The sequence below is a fragment of the Piliocolobus tephrosceles genome, chromosome 9, assembly GCF_002776525.5.
Source record: "Piliocolobus tephrosceles isolate RC106 chromosome 9, ASM277652v3, whole genome shotgun sequence".
Taxonomy (NCBI): Eukaryota; Metazoa; Chordata; class Mammalia; order Primates; family Cercopithecidae; genus Piliocolobus; species Piliocolobus tephrosceles.
The window spans coordinates 99,664,061-99,683,915 of NC_045442.1; the positions used below are offsets into that span (position 1 = coordinate 99,664,061).

General features: G+C 39.4%; 1 protein-coding gene across 6 annotated transcripts in view; it reads left to right on the forward strand.

Moving 5' to 3' along the window:
- ARHGAP12 (Rho GTPase activating protein 12) overlaps positions 1-19,855 on the forward strand; it is a 125,998-nt gene that overhangs the window by 23,524 nt on the left and 82,619 nt on the right. For all 6 annotated transcript variants that reach the window (XM_023218129.2, XM_023218130.1, XM_023218131.2 and 3 more), the window contains exons 2-3: positions 1,010-1,047; positions 2,608-3,362. In XM_023218129.2, the coding sequence (XP_023073897.1) occupies positions 2,679-3,362 (684 nt within the window). In that variant the 5' untranslated portion in view covers positions 1,010-1,047; positions 2,608-2,678. The remainder of the gene's footprint in view (positions 1-1,009; positions 1,048-2,607; positions 3,363-19,855) is intronic.

Genomic DNA, 19,855 nt, shown 5'->3' on the forward strand with positions numbered 1-19,855 from the left:
CAGAGGTGGGTGGATCACATGAGCCCAGGAGTTTAAGACCTACCTGGGCAACATGGTGGAACCTCATCTTTAAAAAAATACAAAAGTTAGTAGGGTGTGGTGGTGTGCAACTGCAGTTCCGCTACTCGGGAAGCTGAGGTGGGAAAATTACTTGAGCCCAGGAGGTGGAGGTTGCAGTGACCCAAGATTGTACGGCTGCACTCCAGCCTCCGTGACAGAGTGAGACTGTGTCTCAAAAATAAATAGCTGGGTGCGGTGGCTCATGCCTGTAATCCCAGCACTTTGGGAGGCTGAGGCAGGCTGATCACCTGAGGTCAGGAGTTTGAGACCAGCCTGGCCAACATGGTGAAACCCCATCTCTCATAAAAATGCAAAAATTAGCTGGGCATGGTGGCTCATACCTGTAATCCCAGCTACTTGGGAGGTTGAGGCAGAAGAATTGCTTGAACCCAGGAGGCGGAGCCTGCAGTGAGCCAAGATCGTGCCACTGTACTCCAGCCTGTGTAACAGAGACTCTTGTCTCAAAAAATAAATTAATTAAGATAAAAAAATAAAATAATTAGAAAGTAATCGGGGGACAAATGCATTAGGAAACCTAATAACTTTTAACATATGTTTTTATTCTCTTTACCCATTCGGTACATACACTTGAAAAACAGTTCTTTCATCTTAACAGTTTTATAGTCGAAGAGTTGTTTCTTATATAATCAGAAGTTTAGAAAGATGCTTGTCAGAATGAAAAATAAGGGACAAAATGAAGTTGAGACAGTATGGAAGTACAGTGGGAGAGGGCAGTGGTAAAGCCAACCTCAGTGGCTGTTGGTGGTTGTGTTTGCATGTGTTTGGAGGGTGGTGCTGACCACAATCTTGATGTATAAAACTTTCCTGGTTACTTATAGCTGTTATAAAAAAAGTTTTGCTTTTAAAAATGTAAGCAGCATTATATTCTTAGTCTTACTTCAGCGATCTTGGTTTGAGTTAATGAACTTTTTTTTTTTTTTTTTCACAGATTTAAATTGATACTGGTGTACATCTCCTTGTTCTAAGGTAATTTTTTATTTTTTAAAACTGTATTGTATTAAATTTATTAGTCAAGTAGTTTGTCTAGAAAGTAAATTTCAGTTACTACAATTGTATCAGTGACTGACTTACCACCTGGCCTTATAGGCTTTTCGTCATAGAGAAGATTGTTATCCTCAGGAGAATGATGGTTACTACACCTGTAGTGTACAATAATATGCTCAGTACTTGTTTGCTATAGAAAATTAGTAGATTGCTATGGAACCTTGGGTTTACACATTTTTGGTAAATCTCAGTTTGCCTTAGGATCCTTGAGCACTGTGTTGAATGTATTAGTTTCCTAGGGCTGCTATAACAAATACTACAAACTGGGGTGCTTAAACAGCAGACATGTATTTTTATTCTCTCACTGGTCTGGAGGCTAGAAGTCCAAAATCAGTTTTGGCAGGGCCGTGCTCCCTCGGAATGCTCGGGGTAGAATCCTGCTTTCCTCACCCCTGCCTGGCTGCTGCTGGTTGCCAGCAGTCCTTGGTGTTCCTTGGCTTTTAGCTGCTTCACTCCACTCCAGTTTCTGCCTCTCTCTTCAGATGGTCTTCTCCCTCTGTAGCTTTCCTCTCTGTAAATCTCCTTCTCCTTTTTTTCTTTTTTATTTTGAGACAGTCTCATTCTGTCACCCAGGTTGGAGTGCAGTGACGGGGTCTTGGCCCACCACAGCCTCAAATTCCTGAGCCCAGGAGATCCTTCCACCTCGGCTTCCCAAGTAGCTGGGACTACAGGTGCATGACATCACACCCAGCTAATTTTTGTAATTCATGTAGAGGCAGGGTTTTGCCATGTTGGCCAGGCTGGTCTCAAACTCCTGGGCTCAAGCCGTCCACCTGCCTCAGCCTCCCAAAGTGTTGGGATTACAGGTGTAAGCCACTGTGCCCTTAATCTCTCTCTCTTTATAAAGGCACCAGTCATTGGATTTTGGGGCCCACCCTAATCAAGTATGACCTTGTCTTAACTTGGTTACATCTGCAAAGACCCTCTTTACAAATAAAGTCACATTCACAGATCCTGGGGTTAGGACTTGAACTATCTTTTGGGGGAACACAATTCATCCCCAAACAGGTGGGAACTGGCGCATGCTGTAGTGATACGAGGGTGCAGTGATCATTTAAACCCATAATGCTGTGTTCTAGGAGGTACTAAAATATTTTGGAATTGATATAGAAATGAAAGTAAATGCATATTAGTTGTTATTAGTGAACTTTTCTAAGAAGGTGAAGGAGGTTTGAGGGAGTCATGAAAGGAAGGGAAGTTTTTCTCAACTCTTGTGTCTACCTAGTTAGTGTATATTTACTGTTCCAGTTATTGGCTTTTGTTTTGGTCATAAGTGACTGAGAAATGTAGATTACAGTTAGAATGAAAGTGTTTTTAATGTGGCAGTGCATATAATATTAGTCACATGTTTGCTTTTTGGGGTTTGAGATTTGAAGTAATGTTCTTTAAATGGCCTATACTGTATGATGCTTGTGAGTAAATACCAAATCCAGATTGCATTAACTTTTTTCTTCATTCTCTTCCTCCATTTAAATAAAACAGCTATATTCATCCAACAAACCATAAAGCCATAATGTGGTATAACATCCTTTTTGAGAGGTGAATATTATTGAATGAAAATGGCTGACAGAAGTGGGAAGATTATTCCAGGACAAGTGTATATTGAGGTGGAATATGATTATGAATATGAAGCAAAGGATAGAAAGATTGTGATAAAACAAGGGGAGCGGTACATCTTGGTGAAAAAGACCAATGATGACTGGTGGCAAGTCAAGCCAGATGAAAACTCCAAAGCGTTTTATGTGCCAGCCCAGTATGTGAAGGAGGTCACGCGCAAAGCTCTAATGCCACCTGTTAAGCAGGTAGCTGGTCTACCAAATAACTCCATGAAAATAATGCAGAGTTTGCATCTTCAGAAATCAACAGAAAATGTGAACAAATTGCCTGAGCTTTCAAGTTTTGGAAAGCCGTCGTCGTCTGTTCAAGGAACAGGTCTTATTCGTGATGCCAATCAGAATTTTGGACCCAGTTATAATCCAGGTCATACTGTCAACCTGAGCCTGGACCTGACCCATAATAATGGAAAGTTTAACAATGACTCACATTCTCCTAAAGTTTCCAGCCAGAATAGGACACGCTTATTTGGTCATTTTCCCGGTCCAGAGTTCTTGGATGTAGAGAAAACTAGCTTCTCCCAGGAACAGTCTTGTGATTCCGCAGGAGAAGGCTCTGAAAGAATACATCAAGATTCTGAATCTGGTGATGAACTTAGCAGCAGCTCCACTGAACAGATACGGGTAAGATTAAAAATAGAATGAGGAAACACTTGTACCACCCTAGTGAAAATATTATAGTTTTTCTTTTAATTGAAATATTTATAAGAGTTAAGACTTGTTTTGCTTTGTATTTTCAGAGTACATGGGTTCTATCCTGATTTAAAGATCTAGAAAATATATAAAATAACTTGTGGAGTTCATAAAGGATCACTTTTTGGTTTTCATAATTATTCTTATACCATGACAGGACTAGATCTACTTTAAGTGTGGAAACTTCTTTTTCCCTTTTCTCTATTGATTATGTATAAGGCAGAGGGGATTTACTTAATTTACTCAGTGATGATATTTCTTCTAATAGAAAAAATTTTTACTCTTTTCTACCTGTACCCATTTTGACTTGTTTCCAAGAAGTCTTCAGGTAATAACTGGCTATTTGAGGAAAGATGTCATTGGAATATTAACTGCTAACTTTTGTCTTAAGTATCTAAGTATCCACAGTGGATTTCACTGAATATTAGCCTGGAAAAATTTTTCTGTGTTCCTGGTTCTTTTTTTTTTTTTTAAAGACAAGGTCTTGCTCTGTCTCCCAGTCTGTAATGCAGTGGAACAGTCATGGGTCACTGCAGCCTCCACCTCCTGGGCTCAAGCGATCTTCTCACCTCAGCTTCCCCAGTACCTGGTACTACAGGTGTATGCTGCCACACCCAGCTAATTAAAAAAAAAATTTTTTTTTTTTAGAGACAGGGTCACACTATGTTGCCCAACCTGGTCACTTCCTGGCTCAGGTAATCCTTCTGCCTTGGACTCCCAGAGAGCTGGGATTACAGGTGTGTGCCACTGTACCTGGCTTTTTTTTTTCTTTTTAAACCTTTCTTTTGAGATTAGATCTATGCCATTTTATTTCTCGAGTGAAGACATTTTAAAAGTACGTACGTGAAATTGAAACTTGAATATATTTTGGAAAGTGTAACTTTAAGTGAATATAAAAATTAATGAGTTTTTGGCCTGAAGCTCTGTTGTAAGATTATTCATCAAGTCTGTGAATAATTGTGAAGTGTGCCCTTAGGTGTGGTCTGATTGTTATGGAAGTATATTCTTTCTGTAGGTTGTAATTTTCTTGTGACATTTTGGAATGGAAATAGGAAAAAGGGAAGACTCTAGAAAAACTTCTGATGTTGGAGATCAAGGAAGCTACGTGAAGTAGCTCTGTCAGTTTATTATCGTGTGTCTTAGTGAGTTTTTGTTCAGTCTTTATGTGATACTCTGACATAGAATACATAGTCTTTCCTGGAATTTTTCTATATGCAGCTCCTCAGGGAACTAATGGGCCTCAGGAAAGACACAGGATTCCATCCAGCCATCACCACAATTTCACACTTCAAATTACATTTTACATTTATGTACACATGCAATCCTATGTTTTTTTCATTACAGTCATCTTAAGTTCACTGCCCTGGAGTTCCATGGCTCCTAACCTCTCTTGGGGCCTTAACACTGTTTGGAAATCCTATTAAATTTCTCCAGTCAGCCCTCTTCCTAACTCTCCATGGCAGCTGTTTCAGACCTCTATTTTCCTTAGTTCTCTGATTCACTTACTTTCCCCTGCTTTCATGAGAAGATAACCTTGCCTTCCACTTTACAGCAAATAAGAAAGCCATGGGATGGAAACTACTTCAGCTTTGGGGAGCACGCGGTTCATAGTACTGACTTTAGATTGGAATCTGGTTCTATATCACTTGTCAGCTGTGTGATAATTGGGGAAAATTAGTGAACCTCTGTGTGTTTTAGTTTCTTCATTTAAAAATGGGAGTCACAGTGTTCTTGAGGCACATAATAAATGCATTATGTATCTATCGATGTTTAATAAACTACCCCCAATTCAAGTGGCTTAAAATAGTAAACATGACCTCTTGGTTCCTGTGAGTCACTGAATCAGAAGCAGCTTAATTGGGTGATTCTGAAGGCAAGGGGTGTCTCCTGAGGTTGGGGCTGGAGGGACTGCTTCTGAAGATGGCTCATTCATGTGGGACTGGTTGGGCTTCTTCATGGCTGCTTGTGTGTTGTTTCTAGTTTTCTTCAGATGGAGCAGAGAGAACGTGGTAGACATTGCACTGTCCTTTAGTCCTCATCTTTGAAATTGCTCACTGTCATATCCTATTGATTGTGCAGTTCAGCCCTGTTCTGTGTGGGAGGAGACTGTACAGGGGTATGCATATCAGGATTTGAGGATCTTTGAGGAACCTCCTTGGAGACTGACTAAGTATGCCATAAAATATAGCTGCCATTATTATTGTTGTTGCTTCTGTTATTATTTCCACCATCAGATCTATAAATACACTTGTATCAGTAGTCCTCTTTTCCCCCAGTACAATGCAAGTGTTTCCTGTGCAGTCAAAGAGCATTCTCTTCGTATTCACTCTTCCCACATTTCACACTCCTTATACCAAAGATTATAGTATTGTGCTCATATGGTTTTAGACTTGTTGTTTGTCAACTGTTTTCAGCATTTACATTTGCTCATGTTTTTCTCATCTTAGTAAAGCTCTTCTTCAACTCCACCTTCCCCTCAGAGCATCTTTTATCTTCCTTTACCTTTATTGGCGACCCCTGGAAAGACTGATATGTATTTGCTTTTCTGCACTTCCTCATTTCCCACTCACTTCGTAACCTCTCCAATGTGGTTTCTGGCTCCACCACACCACTCAAACTGTTTCTACTAAAGATACTCATGGTTTCATTGTTGATACATTTACAAGGTGGTTAAAAGAATTTTAGTGTGCGCCTATAGTCCCAGCTATGCAGGAGGCTAAGGTGGGAGGATCACTTGAGGCCAGGAGTTTGGGATCAGCCTGAGTGATATAGTGAGACCTCATCTCTAAAAAACAAAAGCCAAAAAACCCCACAAAATTTTATACATAATTGATACAATTATCACAGCCAACAAGATTAATAATCAGATGCCAAATTTAAATAATTTTTTATTCAGGCACAGCAAGGGTGTAAATATTACTAATTTTCAGTGTATGACTTGATGAATTTTTACTTATGTATACACTCTGTAACTAGTCTCGAGCCCCTTCCCTGTCAGCATCCACACCCTCAGCTCCTATGTCTTTCTTAGGTTTTCATTTTTCTGACTTAATATCACTACTGATCAGTCTTCTTTAATTAAACTTTTCATTTTGAGATAATTGTAGATTCATAAGCAGTTGTAAGAAATAATTTGGAGGCCGGGCATGGTGGCACATGCTTGTAATCCCAGCACTTTTGAGAGGCTGAGGTGGGAGGATCACCTGGGCCCAGGAGTTTGAGACTAAATTGGGAAACATGATGAAACCGTCTCCACAAAAAATACAAAAATTAATAGGGCGTGGTGGCATGTGCCTGTAGTCCCGGCTACTTGGGAGGCTTAGGTGGGAGGATCATTTGAGCCCAGGAGGCAGAGGTTGCAGTGACCTGAGATTGCACCGTTTCACTCCAGCTTGGGCAACAGAGTGAGACCCTGTCTCAATAATAATAATAATAATTTGGACAGGTCTCTTGTACCCTCTATCTGGTTACCTTTAGTGGTAACATCTTGCAAAACTATACTGTAATATCACGATCAGGGGTTTAATATTGGTACAGTTAATATGCTGAGCATTTCCATCACCACAGGAATCCCATATGTGGCCCTTTTATAGCCATAACCAATTCCCTCCCACCTTAACTCTCCTTAACCCTGATCACCACTCATCTGTTTTCCATTGCTATAATTTTGTCATTTGAAGAATTTTATATAAATGGAATCCATACCTTTGGGGATTGGCCTTTCATTCAGCATAACTCTGTAGATTGGTCCAGGCTGCTGTGTGTTATCAGTAGTTTGTTCTTTTTGTTGCTGAGTGGTATTCTATGGTATGGATGTAGCATAGTTTATTTAACCATTTATCCATAAAAGAATGTCTAGGTTGTTTCCAGTTTTTGGCTGTTGCAAACAAAACTGCTATAAACATTTCTGTACAGGTTTTTATGTGTATATAACTTTTCATTTCTTTGGGGTAAATGCCCACAAGTATAATTGCTGTTCATAAAGTTGCATGGTTTTTGAGGAAATAATCCAAGTGTTTTTACAGAGTGACTGTATCATTTTAAATTCCCACCAGCGATGTATGAATATCCGGTTCATCTGTGTGCTCACCAGCATTTGGTGGTGTCACTAATTTTTTATTTTAGCCATTCTGATAAGTGGGTAATGATGTTTCATTTTGATTTCAATGTGTGTTTCTCTAAAGGCTACTGACGTTGAATATGTTCTCATGTGTTTATTTGCCATCGGTATATCCTCTTCATTGAAATGTTTCTGCATGTCTTTTGCCCATTTTCTAATTGAATTTTTTTTTTTACTGTTGAATTTTGATAGCTTTTTTTTTTTGTATATAGTTTAGATACTGGCCATTTGCCAAATATATGGTTTGCAGATATTTTCTCCCAGCATGTAGCTTGCCTTTTCATCCTTTTAACAGTGTCTTTGCAGAGCACAAGTTTTTAACTTTGATGAAGTCTTTATTGTTTTTCCTTGTGTGGAATCATGGTTTTGTGTTAAGTCTAAGAACTAGTTTTAACTTTGTTGAAGTCCAGTTCATCAGTTTTCCCTTTTATAGATCATGCTTTTATATTGAGTATAAGAACTCTAGCTATATTAGGCTTCTCCAGAGAAATAGAACTGATAAGGGTATATGTGTGTGTGTATGCAGTCATGTACCACGTAATGACATTTCAGTCAATGATGGACTGCATCTGTGATGACAGTACCAGAAGGTAATAATACTGTTTTCTTACTGTTCATTTCTATGTTTAGATACACAAATACCATTTTGTTCCAGTTGCCTCCATTATTCAGTACAATAATATGTTGTACAAGTTTGTAGGCTAGGAACAATAGGCTGTACCATCTAACTTAGGTGAATAGTAGGCTATACCATCTCATTTTGTGTAAGAACACTCTGTGATGTTTGCCCAAAGATGAAGTTGACTGTTATATTTCTCAGAAAATATCCCCATCATTAAGTGATGCATGAAGTCCAGAATTTGCAGGGTGGACGGGCAGGTTAGAGACTCAGGGAAGAGCTGATGTTGCACTTCAAATCGATAGGCTGTCTGGTGGCAGCATTTCTTCTTGCTTGAGGTAGGTCCGTCTGTTGTTCTATTCAGGCCTTCATTTGATTGGATGAGACCCACCCACATTCTGGGAAGCAATCTGCTTTACTCTCAGTCCACATTTAAAAGTGTTAATTTCATTCAAAAAAAACACCGTCACAGAAACTTTCAGAATAATGGAAATATCTGGGTACTGTGGCCCAGCCCATTTGACACAAACAGTTAACCATCACGGAAGCCTTAGATCCTGAATGCGTTCTTATTTTTTTTTTAAAGTTTATAGTTTCGCATTTTATGTTTGAATTTGTGATCCATTTTGAGTTTAATTTTTTTTTTTTTTTTGAGATGGGGTCTTACTCTGTCACCTAGGCTGGAGTGCAGTGGCATAGTCGTAGCTCATTACAACCTCGAACCCCGAGCTCAAGTGATCTTCTCAGCCTCATGAGTAGTTGGGACTACAGGCATGTGCCACCATGCCCAGCTAGTTTATAATTTTTTTGTAGAGATAGAGTTTCACTGTGTTGTCCAGGCTAGTCTTGAACCCCTGGCCTCAAGTGATACTCTTGCCTCAGCCTCCCAATGTGTTGGGATTATAGGCTTGAGTCACTGTGCCTGTGCCTGGCCGTGAGTTTAATTTTTATATAAGGTGTGAGCCATAAGTTGTTTTTTTTTTTTTGCCTATGGATTTCTAATTATTATAGTACCACTTGTTGAAAAGGCTGCCTTTCCTCCAATAAATTGTCTTCTACCTTGGTTAAAAATAATTTGGGCTCCTTTGTGTGGGTCTGTTTCTGGGTCTTCTATTCTGTTTCATTCATATATGTCTCTTTAATACCATGCGGTTTTATTTACCATAGCTATATAATAAGTCACGAAATCAGATAAACTGATTCTTCTCACTTATTCTTCTTTTTCAAAATTGTTTTAGCTATTGTGATAGGCTGAATAATACTTACCAAAGATAATAGGTCTTAATCCCTGGAACCTGTGATGTTACCTTATTTGGGAAAGGGGTTTTCGCAGTTGTGATTAAGTTAAGGATCTTGACGAGATTATCCTAAACCCTCCATGTAATCACAGATGTCTTTATAAGAGAGAGGTAGAGAGCACTGCACACAGAGAAGACTATGTGAAGAAGAAACAGAGATTTGAAGATGCTGGCCTTCAAGATAGGAACGATGTGGCCGTGAGCCAAGGAATGCCAGCAGCCACCAGAAGCTGGAAGAAGCAGAGAAGGAATTCTTCTCTAGAGCCTCTGGTATACACATACAGGAGCATCAGAATTGTTAACTTGTCCTTCTGTAGAATATGACTTTATCAACTAGAATAAAGTGTTTATAGTACTAGAATATAGTAACTTTAGTTTTACAGATTCTACACATTTTCAAAGCTTTTGAGATTAGCACCTTTTCCCTCTTCCTGGTTTATGGAGGTAGTTTCAAACGTTTTGTTTGTTTGTTTTTTTTTTTGAGACCAGGTTTTGCTTTGTCACCCAAGTACAGTGATGTGATCTCGCCTCACTGCAGCCTTCCACCTCCCAGGCTCAGGTGATCCTTCTGCCTCAGCCTTCTGAGTAGCTGAGACCAGGCACCCACCACCATTCCCAGCTAAATTTTGTATTTTTAGTAGCGATGGGGTTTCACCATGTTGGCCAGGCGGATCTCAAATTCCTGACCTCAAGTGATCCGCCCACCTCTGTCTCCCAAAGTGCTGGGATTACAGTCATGAATCACTGAGTCCAACTAGTTTCTTTCTTTTTTTTTTTTTTGAGACTGATTCTTGCTGTCACCCAGGCTGGAGTGCAGTGGTGCAATATTGACTCACTGCGGTCTCTGCCTCCCAGGTTCAAGCGATTCTCCTGCCTTAGCTTCCCCAGTAGCTGGGATTACAGGTGCGCACCACCATGCCCAGCTAATTTTTTGTATTTTTAGTAGAGATGGAGTTTTGCCATGTTGGCCAGGCTGGTGTCGAACTCCTGACCTCAAGTGAGCAGCCCGCCTCAGCCTCAGAGTGCTGGGATCACAGGCCTGAGCTGCTGAGCCTGACCCAGTTTCATACATTTTTAATAAAGTTAGATTGTTTTGTCATAGTCTGCATTCTGTCCTGGAATTCCTGACCCACCTCAAATGCCTACATTAAAAACAAAATTTGCATACGTTGAGGCTCATTCTTTGTGTGGTAAACTTAAATGGGTTTTGACACATGCACAATATTGGGTATCCACAATTATAGCACCATACAGGATTTTATAGAGCGAAAGTTTTCAATTTTAATAAAGTACAAAACTAAACAATTATTTCTCTCATGGATCATGTTTTTACTGTTGTATGTAAAAATTCATTGCCAAACCAAAAGTCACCTAGATTTTCTGTTTCACTTCTAGAATTTTTTTTTTTTTTTTTTAAGACGGAGTCTCGCTCTGCCACCCAGTCTGGAGTGCAGTGGCGGGATCTCAGCTCACTGTAAGCTCCGCCTCCTGGGTTTACGCCATTCTCCTGCCTCAGCCTCCCGAGTAGCTGGGACTACAGGCGCCCGCCACATCGCCTGGCTAGTTTTTCGTATTTTTTTAGTAGAGACGGGGTTTCACCATGTTAGCCAGGATGGTCTCGATCTCCTGACCTCGTGATCCGCCCGTCTTGGCCTCCCAAAGTGCTGGGATTACAGGCTTGAGTCACCGTGCCCGGCCACTTCTAGAATTTTTATAGTTTTTCACCTTAAATATAGGCCTGTGATCCGTTTTTAGTTAATTTTTTGTGAAAGGAGTAAGGTCTTTAGGTTCATTTTCTTCGCATATATCCATCTAATTGTTTCACCACTGTTTGTTGAAAAAGACGTTTCTTTCTCCATGGAATTGACTTCATTCCTTTGTCAAAGATCAAGTGACTGTATTTTTGTGGGTATGTCTCTGAACTTTTTATTCTGTTCCATTGATCTCTTTGTCATTCTTTTGTTAATACCATGCTGTCTGGATTAATGTAGCTTTATAGTAAGTGTTGAAAGTAACTAATGTGTGTCTTCCTACTTGGCTGTACTTCAGTATTGTGTTGGCTCTTCTTTTACTTTTCCATGTAAGGTTTAAATTTCACTTTGTCCATATCTACAAAATAGTTTGTTGGGATTTTGATTGGAATTGGGTTGAATCTACAGATCAAATTGGAAACAATGGACATCTTAACACTATAGTCTTGTAATTCATGGACAAGGACTGTGTCTTCATTTATTTAGACTATTTTTGATAACGTTCTTTAGTGTTTCGTAGTTTTCTGTACCCTTTAGCTGTCACCCCACTGTTGTCTGTGGTCCCCGGCACCAAGCAACCATTAATCTACTCTCCATCTCTATAGATTTTCCGAGTCTGGACCTTTTATTTTAGTGGAATCGTTTTTACGTGATCTTTTGTGACTGCTTTCTTGCACTTAGCTAAATGTTTGCAGTGTTCAGCCATGTTTTAGCGTGTATCAGTACTACATTCCTTTTCGTGGTGGAATAATATTGTATTGTTTATCCATATGCCACTTTTGGAGCATTTTGATTGTTGCCACCTTTTTTGGCTAGTATGAATATTTCTGCTATAAACGTCTGTGGATGTGTTTTTGTTTGTTTGTTTGTTGTTACACAATTTTTTTGTTGTGGGAAGATCATAGAGTGTACTTACACAAACCTAGATGGTCTATCCTCCCACACACCCAGGGTAGATGGTGTAGCCCATTGCTCCTAGGCTAACAGACCTGTACAGCATGTGACTGTCCTGAATACTGTAGGCAATTATAACACAGTGCTAAGTATTTGTGTATCTAAACATAGAAAAGGTACAGCAAAAATACAGTATTATAATCTTACGGGACCACATTTGTGTATGTGGTCCACCATTGACTAAAATGTTATTCAGCATATGACTGCATATAAAAATGCAACTGGGCCAGGCTCGGTGGCTCACGCCTGTAATCCCAGCACTTTGGGAGGCCGAGGTGGGTAGATCACGAGGTCAAGAGATCAAGACCATCCTGGCGATGTCTGTGGACATGTTTTTATTTTCATAGAGTAGATACCTAGGAGTGGAATTGCTGGGTCATGGGGTAAATGTATGTCTAACTGTTTGAGGAACTGCCAGAGTGTTTTCCAAGGTAGCTGTACCATTTTACACTCCCACCAGCAATGCATTAGAGTTCCAATTTTTCCACATCCTTGTCAATACTTTTTATTATCTGGCTTTTTGCTTATGGTTATTCTAGTGAGTAGGAAGTGTCTGATTGTGGTTTTAATGATGATTTCCTCATGATTAATAATGTTGAGCATCTTTTCATATGTTCATTTGCTATTTATATGTTTTCCTTGGAGACATGTTTATTCAAATTCTTGGCACATTTTTAAGTTGTTTTGCCTTATTGCTGAGTTGTAAGAATTCTTTATATAATTTAGGTGGCAGTCACTTACCAAATGTGTGATTTGCAAATATTTTCTCACATCTCTCATTCTGTAGTTGTTTTTTCATTTTCTTGATAATAGCCATTTTTTCAAGAGGCAAGTTCTCATTGGATTGCCCAGGCTGGAGTGCGGTGGCTACTCACAGGTACGTCACAGCTCATTGCTGCCTCAAACTCCTGGGCTCAAGTGATCCTGTCACCTCAGCCTCCTTAGTAGCTAGGACTACAGGGCATGCACCACTGCACTGGGCTTGATACTGTATTTTTAATCACAAAAGATTTCACTTTTGATGAACTCCACCTTTTGTTGTTGTTGCTCGTGCTTTTGGTGTCATATCTAAGAATCTATTGCCACATCTGAGACCTTAGAAATATTTACTCTTATGTTTTCTCGTGTTTTATAGTTTTAGCTCATACATTTAAGTTTCTGATTCATTTTGAGTTACTTTTCAATGATGTCAAGGGTCCAACTTCATTTTTTTCTGTGTGGCTATCTAGTTGTCCCAGCGCATTTTGTGGAAAAGACTCTACCTCACTGAATGGTTTGGCACCCTTGTTGAAAATCATTTGACCATAGACACCTGGTTTATTTCTGTACTCTCAGTTTTGTTCCACTGATCTGTTTATCCTTATGCATGTACAAGATTGTCTTGATTACTCTTGCTATGTAGTAAGTTTTAAAATTAGAAAGTGTTAGTCCTCCTACTTTATTGTTCTTTTTCAAGAGTGTTATGTCTCTTCTGTGTCCTTTGCAATTCCACATGAATTGTGGAATCAATTGGTCAGTTTCTGTAAAGAAACCAGCTGAGATCCTGATAGAGATTGCCTTAAGTCTATAAATCATTTGGGGAGTAATGCCGTTTTAACAATATTAACATTTCTTGCAGGGCAGATCTAGTCGTACTGATTTCCCTCATTTTTAAATTTTTTGAGACAGGATCTCGTTCTGTCACCCAAGATGAAGTGCAGCGTCATGATCGTAGATCACTGGAGCCTCAACCTCCTGGTTGAGGGCTCAAGCAATCCTCCTACCACAGCCCCCCAAGTAACTGGCACTACAGGTGTATGCCACCGCACCTGGCTATTTGTTTTTCTTATTTAATTTTTTTGGTAGAGGCAGGCTCTCACTTTGTGGCCCAGATTGGTCTTGAACTGCTGGCTGAAGTAATCCTCCTACTGCCACCTCCCAAAGTGCTGGGATTATAGGTGTGAGCCACCATGCCCGGCCCCTCATTTTTTTCTTTTTTTTTTGAGACAGAGTCTTGCTGTGTCACCCAGTTTGGAATGCAGTGGCACGATCTCAGCTCACTATAACCTCTGCCTCCTGGGTTCAAGCGATTCTCCTGCCTCAGCCTCCTGAGTAGCTGGTATTATTGGCACGTGCCACCCACCTGGCTTGGCTAATTTTTTGTATTTTTAGTAGAGACAGGGTTTCACATTGTTGGCCAGGCTGATCTAGAACTCCTGACCTCGAGTGATCCACCCACCTCAGCCTCCCAAAGTGCTGGATTATGCGTGTGCCACCACACCTGGCCTGACCCCTCATTTTTATTTGTTGAAGAAGATGTTTATTTTACTTAATTTTGATGCATAATTTTTTTGGATGTGGAATGCTAGTCATGATTATTTTCTTTCTACACTTTAAATATTTCACCCCACTCTCATGTGTGGTTTCTGACGAGAAGTTTGCTGTAATTCTTACATCTTTGTTCCTCTGTAGTTAAGGTTTTTTTTCCTTCTGGCTTCTTTCAAGGTTTTCTCTTCATCTTTGGTTTTCTGCAGTTCAAGTATGATATGCCTTTGTGTAGGTTTTTTAGTATTTATCCTGCTTTCAGTTTGGGAAGTTTCTCTTGGCATCTCTGCAAGCTCGCTGATTCTTTCCCCAGCCATGTCCAGTCTACTAATCATACCATCGAAGGCATTTTCTTTTCTGTTACAGTGTTTTAATTTCTGGCATTTTTTTTTTTTTTTTTTTTGATTCTTAGATTTGACAACTCTGCTTACATTATTCATTTGTTCTTATATGTTGTTAAATTTTTTCTTTATAGCCCTTAACATATTAATAGTAGATTTGAGACAAGGTTTTGCTCTGTTGCCCAGGATGGAGTGCAGTGGTGCAATCATGACTCACTGCAGCCTTGACCTCCTGGGTTCAAGTGATTTTCCCACCTCAGCCTCCCAGGTAGCTGGGACAGCAGGCTCATGCCCTCAAGCTTGACTAGTTTTTGTATTTTTTTGTAGAGATGGGATTTTTCACCTTGTTGCCCAGGCTGGTCTCAAGCTCCTGGGTGCAAGCGATCTGCCCGCCTTGGCCTCCCAAAGTGCTGGGATTACAGGTGTGAGCCATTGCACCCAGCCTAATAGTAGATATTTTCAGTTTCTAGTCTAATAATTCCATCTGTGCCACAACTGAGTTTGATTCTGATGCTTGCTTTGTTTCTTCATACTGTTTTTTTCTTGCCTTTCGGCATGCCTTGCAATTTTTGGTTGAAAGACATCATATATCAGGTGATAGGAACTGAAGTGGTGTTTTGAGTTAATCTGGGTAGAAACTGGATTGCCTTTAATGTTCGCTGTAGCTGTAGGTACCAGAGGCTTTAAATTCATCAGACATCAGTGTTTTAGTCTCTAAGAGATTTTCCTTAGTATCTACTTCATGTAGGCACCCCCCCAACTCCCAGCCCGTACCCCTCAGTTCACTACTATGTAGGCCTGTTGGAGTGGTGGTAAAGTGTTGGGAAGAGGATAGTGTTCTGTTAGGATTAAATCTCAGCCTTTTAGTGTTTATGTGTCACTGAGCTGAGAACTTCACAAGTGTCTGTTAGTTTACCCTTTCCCTTAGGCAAGACCAGGGATGTGGAGTCTGGGAAGTGCCCTTTCCTCAGGTCAGATAAGGCTCTGGTAAACCCTTTTAAGTTTTTGTAAGTCTAGGAAGTAAGTCTTTGTTATGATGAATGACTTGGGCTTATTTCATACTAGTTATTTTTTCCCTCTCCTTGTCAGAGCTATGGGAGTATCTTGGCTCTTTACTATAGGAAGCTGGTGTTGTTTTTGGAAGTAAACCCCACAAGAGTATAAGGTCTTTCTTTCAAGACTGCCACTCCTAGAAGTTAGTCATTCTCAATCCTAGTCCACACTTAGCCTCCAGCAATTCATTGAAATGACCGTTTAAATGTTCCTTCCAGTTTATAGTTCCAGGGTTTCTGTTCCAGGGAAATAGATCTGTATCACTCTGAATTTGCCTTGCTCTCCAAATTTTGGGGTAGTGGTTTGCCACGTGACTTTGGTTCTGTAATGAGTCCAAGAAATAATTATTTTCAGTTTGTTCAGCTTTTGTCTGATCTTAGAATGAGAGTGATGACTTCCAAGCTTGTTACATGTCTGAGCTAAAATAGGAAGTTCTACAGTTGATTTTCACGTTCATCTTGTATCTTGCCACCTTGCCTAACTCACTGATTTTATGAGATGTTTTTATATGGTTTATTAAGAACCATGCACTTTGCTGACCAATCTTGAGTATCAAGTTTCCCAGGTCCCTAGCATTAGAAAGTATGATCTGAAACTGGGGAGTAGAAATGATAAGACTTTTCTCTATGAGGCTGATATGATACCAGAAGGAAAAATGATAACTGACAACCTGATATTTAGGAAGAAGGCCAGAAATCCATAAATTTTAGAATCATATTATTTTAGAAATGCAATAATGAGTTTTTATCATGATGACCATAAATCTAGAAATGTTTACGTTTATATATTAGCTTTTTATGTTGGCGTATACATTCGTAGAGAGTTTATTCTTTCCGATGATAAACATATTTCTGGCATTTGAAGCCTAATCTTAAATTAATTTGGAAAATTTTATATATGGAACAACTCATCAATCAACATTTCAAGGTGCTGTTATCATAGTATAATGGGTTCACAAAACCAGGTCCCAAATTTGTTGTAGATTTCAGCTTTAGTTCTAATTGAAAACCATTATTTAAATATTTCCTTTTAGTCTTTTTTTCTAAATTGTGTGGGCTGCTAATAGAGGTGTTTATTGTATTTAAAAAATACAAATGTTAAATATATATACATATATTTACAAAGTGGGAATCATACTGTATGTGCAGTTTCACTGTAGGGAATATGGTAAAAAGTATTATACAAATGGAATTTCAGTTAAGAATGCTTGAGGAATGGGATTTTTTTTTTTTTAGGTTAATTGGATTTTCTGGTTAATTCAGGATTAGGTATAAAGTCCTTTTTGTTTTAATGTTGGTTAGAGATTTTCCTAAATCTATTTCTACATAGATGGTACTGAATCTAAAAACAAGTGTAAACTGGTTTTGAATAGCCAGTTAATAGTGTCCCCTTTCATCCGAATCCTAGCTCGCTGCTGATAAATCTTTTTGATAAGTCCTCTCTTGCCACACTCCTGGAACCATGGAGTCATTATTTAGCTTTCTTAAAATTTTCTGAAATGTTGCTTTGTCACCAGTCCAGTCTTACCATAGACTTCCTACTTAATTATTGCTTAGAGCATGTCTAAAATTAGGAATCTTAGGTGATTTAGGGCCTCAGTCTTCTTTTAGTACCTATGATTTCTGCTATATAATGGCTTAAATAAGTTTTGGTGAATTAGAAAACCTAATCCTCAGTATTTATAACATAATATTTTTTGGTAAAATATGCTTGAAGTTCCAGTCATCTTAGAAAGCAGCCTATTTGTAGGCTAGAATTGTCTCTTTGAGCACTACTATAATTGTTGCTTATTTTACTTTTTTTTAAAATTTAGGACGATGTGGGGACTGAACTTGGGTTGAAACTGATTTAACTGTTCAGATTTTGGATCTGCCTCCGCTTTGCTGATCCTTGGGTGAGCCATTTAATTCTCTGAGCCTCAGTTTTCTTCCCTCTAGAAATGGAACTCAGAATTGTCATTAGGTTTAAATGAAATTCTGTTGTGAAATGACTTATGTACCCAGACACAAAAATAGATACTTGGTACAATATTAGTTCTATTCACTGCACAGTAATGTGGATACAGGCAGTGTTGGAGAATAGAATGACTAAGCACAAGTATGTATGAGAATTTCATGGCTCTTTAAGATCCCATGTTTTTTTCTGTTTGTTTTAGTTTATATATATTAAAATATACAAAAATCTGGCCAGGCATGGTGGCTTATACCTGTAGTCCCACCACTTTGGGAGGCTGAGGTGGGCGGATCACTTGAGGCCAGGAGTTCAAGATCAGCCTGGTCAATGTGGCGAAGGGCATGCCTGTAGTCCCAGCTACTTGTGAGGCTGAAGTGGGAGAATCACTTGAACCCAGGAGGCAGAGGTTGCAGTGAGTTGAGATCGTGCCACTGCACTCCCGCCTAGGCAATAGAGCGAGATCCTGTCTCCAAAAAAAAAAAAAAAGATTAAGAAAAGAAAAGAAATCAAAATCCTTCTTAGATTCGTTAATCACAGAAGATAAAATTTTTAAGTGGTTACTGGATTTTTACACTTTCAAAGTTATTAAAAACATTTTTAGAAAGTAGGATCATCATTTGAGTGCAAAGGTGAGCTTTGTATTATTATTTATTGCAATTATTGGTAAAATTTGTTTTTTTTTTTTTTTTTTTTTTGAGATGGAGTCTTGCTCTGTCGCCCAGGCTGGAGTGCAGTGGTGCAATCTCGGCTCAGTGCAAGCTCCGCCTCCCGGGTTCATGCCATTCTCCTGCCTCAGCCTCCTGAGTAGCTGGGACTACAGGCGCCTGCCACCACACTTGGCTAATTTTTCATATTTTTAGTAGAGACGGAGTTGCACTGTGTTAGCCAGGATGGTCTTGATCTCCTGACCTAGTGATCCACCTGCCTCGACCTCGCAAAGTGCTGGGATTACAGGCATGAGCCAACGCGCCCGGCTGTACAATTTGTTTTGTGTTGTACCTTTTTGCACAGAAACTGAAGTAAGGTCACTTAGATGATTATGTGACTGGCAGAGCATTACTTGAAACAGTTGACAGATGATATTCAATGGCTTTGCCTTAGAAGGCTAGCTAGCTAATACTTCCAGGTTCTGGGTTTTCTAAATCCCTTTGCCTAGAATATATAACCTAGTATTAATAGTACTTGATTCTTAGGCCGGGTGTGGTGGCTCACGTCTGTAATCCCTGCACTTTGGGAGGCCAAGGTGGACAGATCACTCAAGATCAGGAGTTCGAGACCAGCCCGACCAAAATGGCAAAACCCCGTCTCTACTGAAGTACAAAATAATTAGCCAGGCATGGTGGTGGACACCTGTAATCCCAGCTACTAGGAAGGCTAAGGCAGGAGAATCATTTGAACCTGGGAGGCAGAGGTTGCAGTGAGCCAAGATTGTACCATTGCACTCCAGCCTGGGCAACAGAGTGAGACTCTGTCTCAAAAAAAAAAAAAAAGTCCTTTTACGTTCACCTCCCTTCCATCTTTTCTACAAATCAGCTGCTGTTTTGACCCTTTTCTTTTCTAAAACAAATTAATCTCTCTCTTTTTCTTAACCTTGTTTTCCCTAAACTCTGTGATTCTACCTCATGACCTCATGATTCCTAGATGCAGTTTTTCTTATATTTTATATTTATTTACCTTTTTTTTTTTTCCTGCTTTCATCCTTGTGTATTAGAACTCTTAATTGTAAGTGCTGGAAACCCAGCTGTGACTAGCTTAGACAAAGGGGAATGTTCAGGCCCATGAGACCAAAGTCCAGGAGGGGATTATTCATTTGGGCATTAGGAATGATTGGAAGTAGGGTCTTTTTCACTGTCAGGATTCTTTTTACCTCTTCGATCTCTCATCTCTGATTTTCTCTCCATGATTCTGTTTTTCTTCCAAAGAGATTTTTCCACATGGCTGTAGACAAGTTCTGGCACCTGCCAGGATCACATTCTTAGTTTTTAAAATTAGAGTATCTATTTTTTCTTTCTTTCTTTTTTTTTTTTTTTT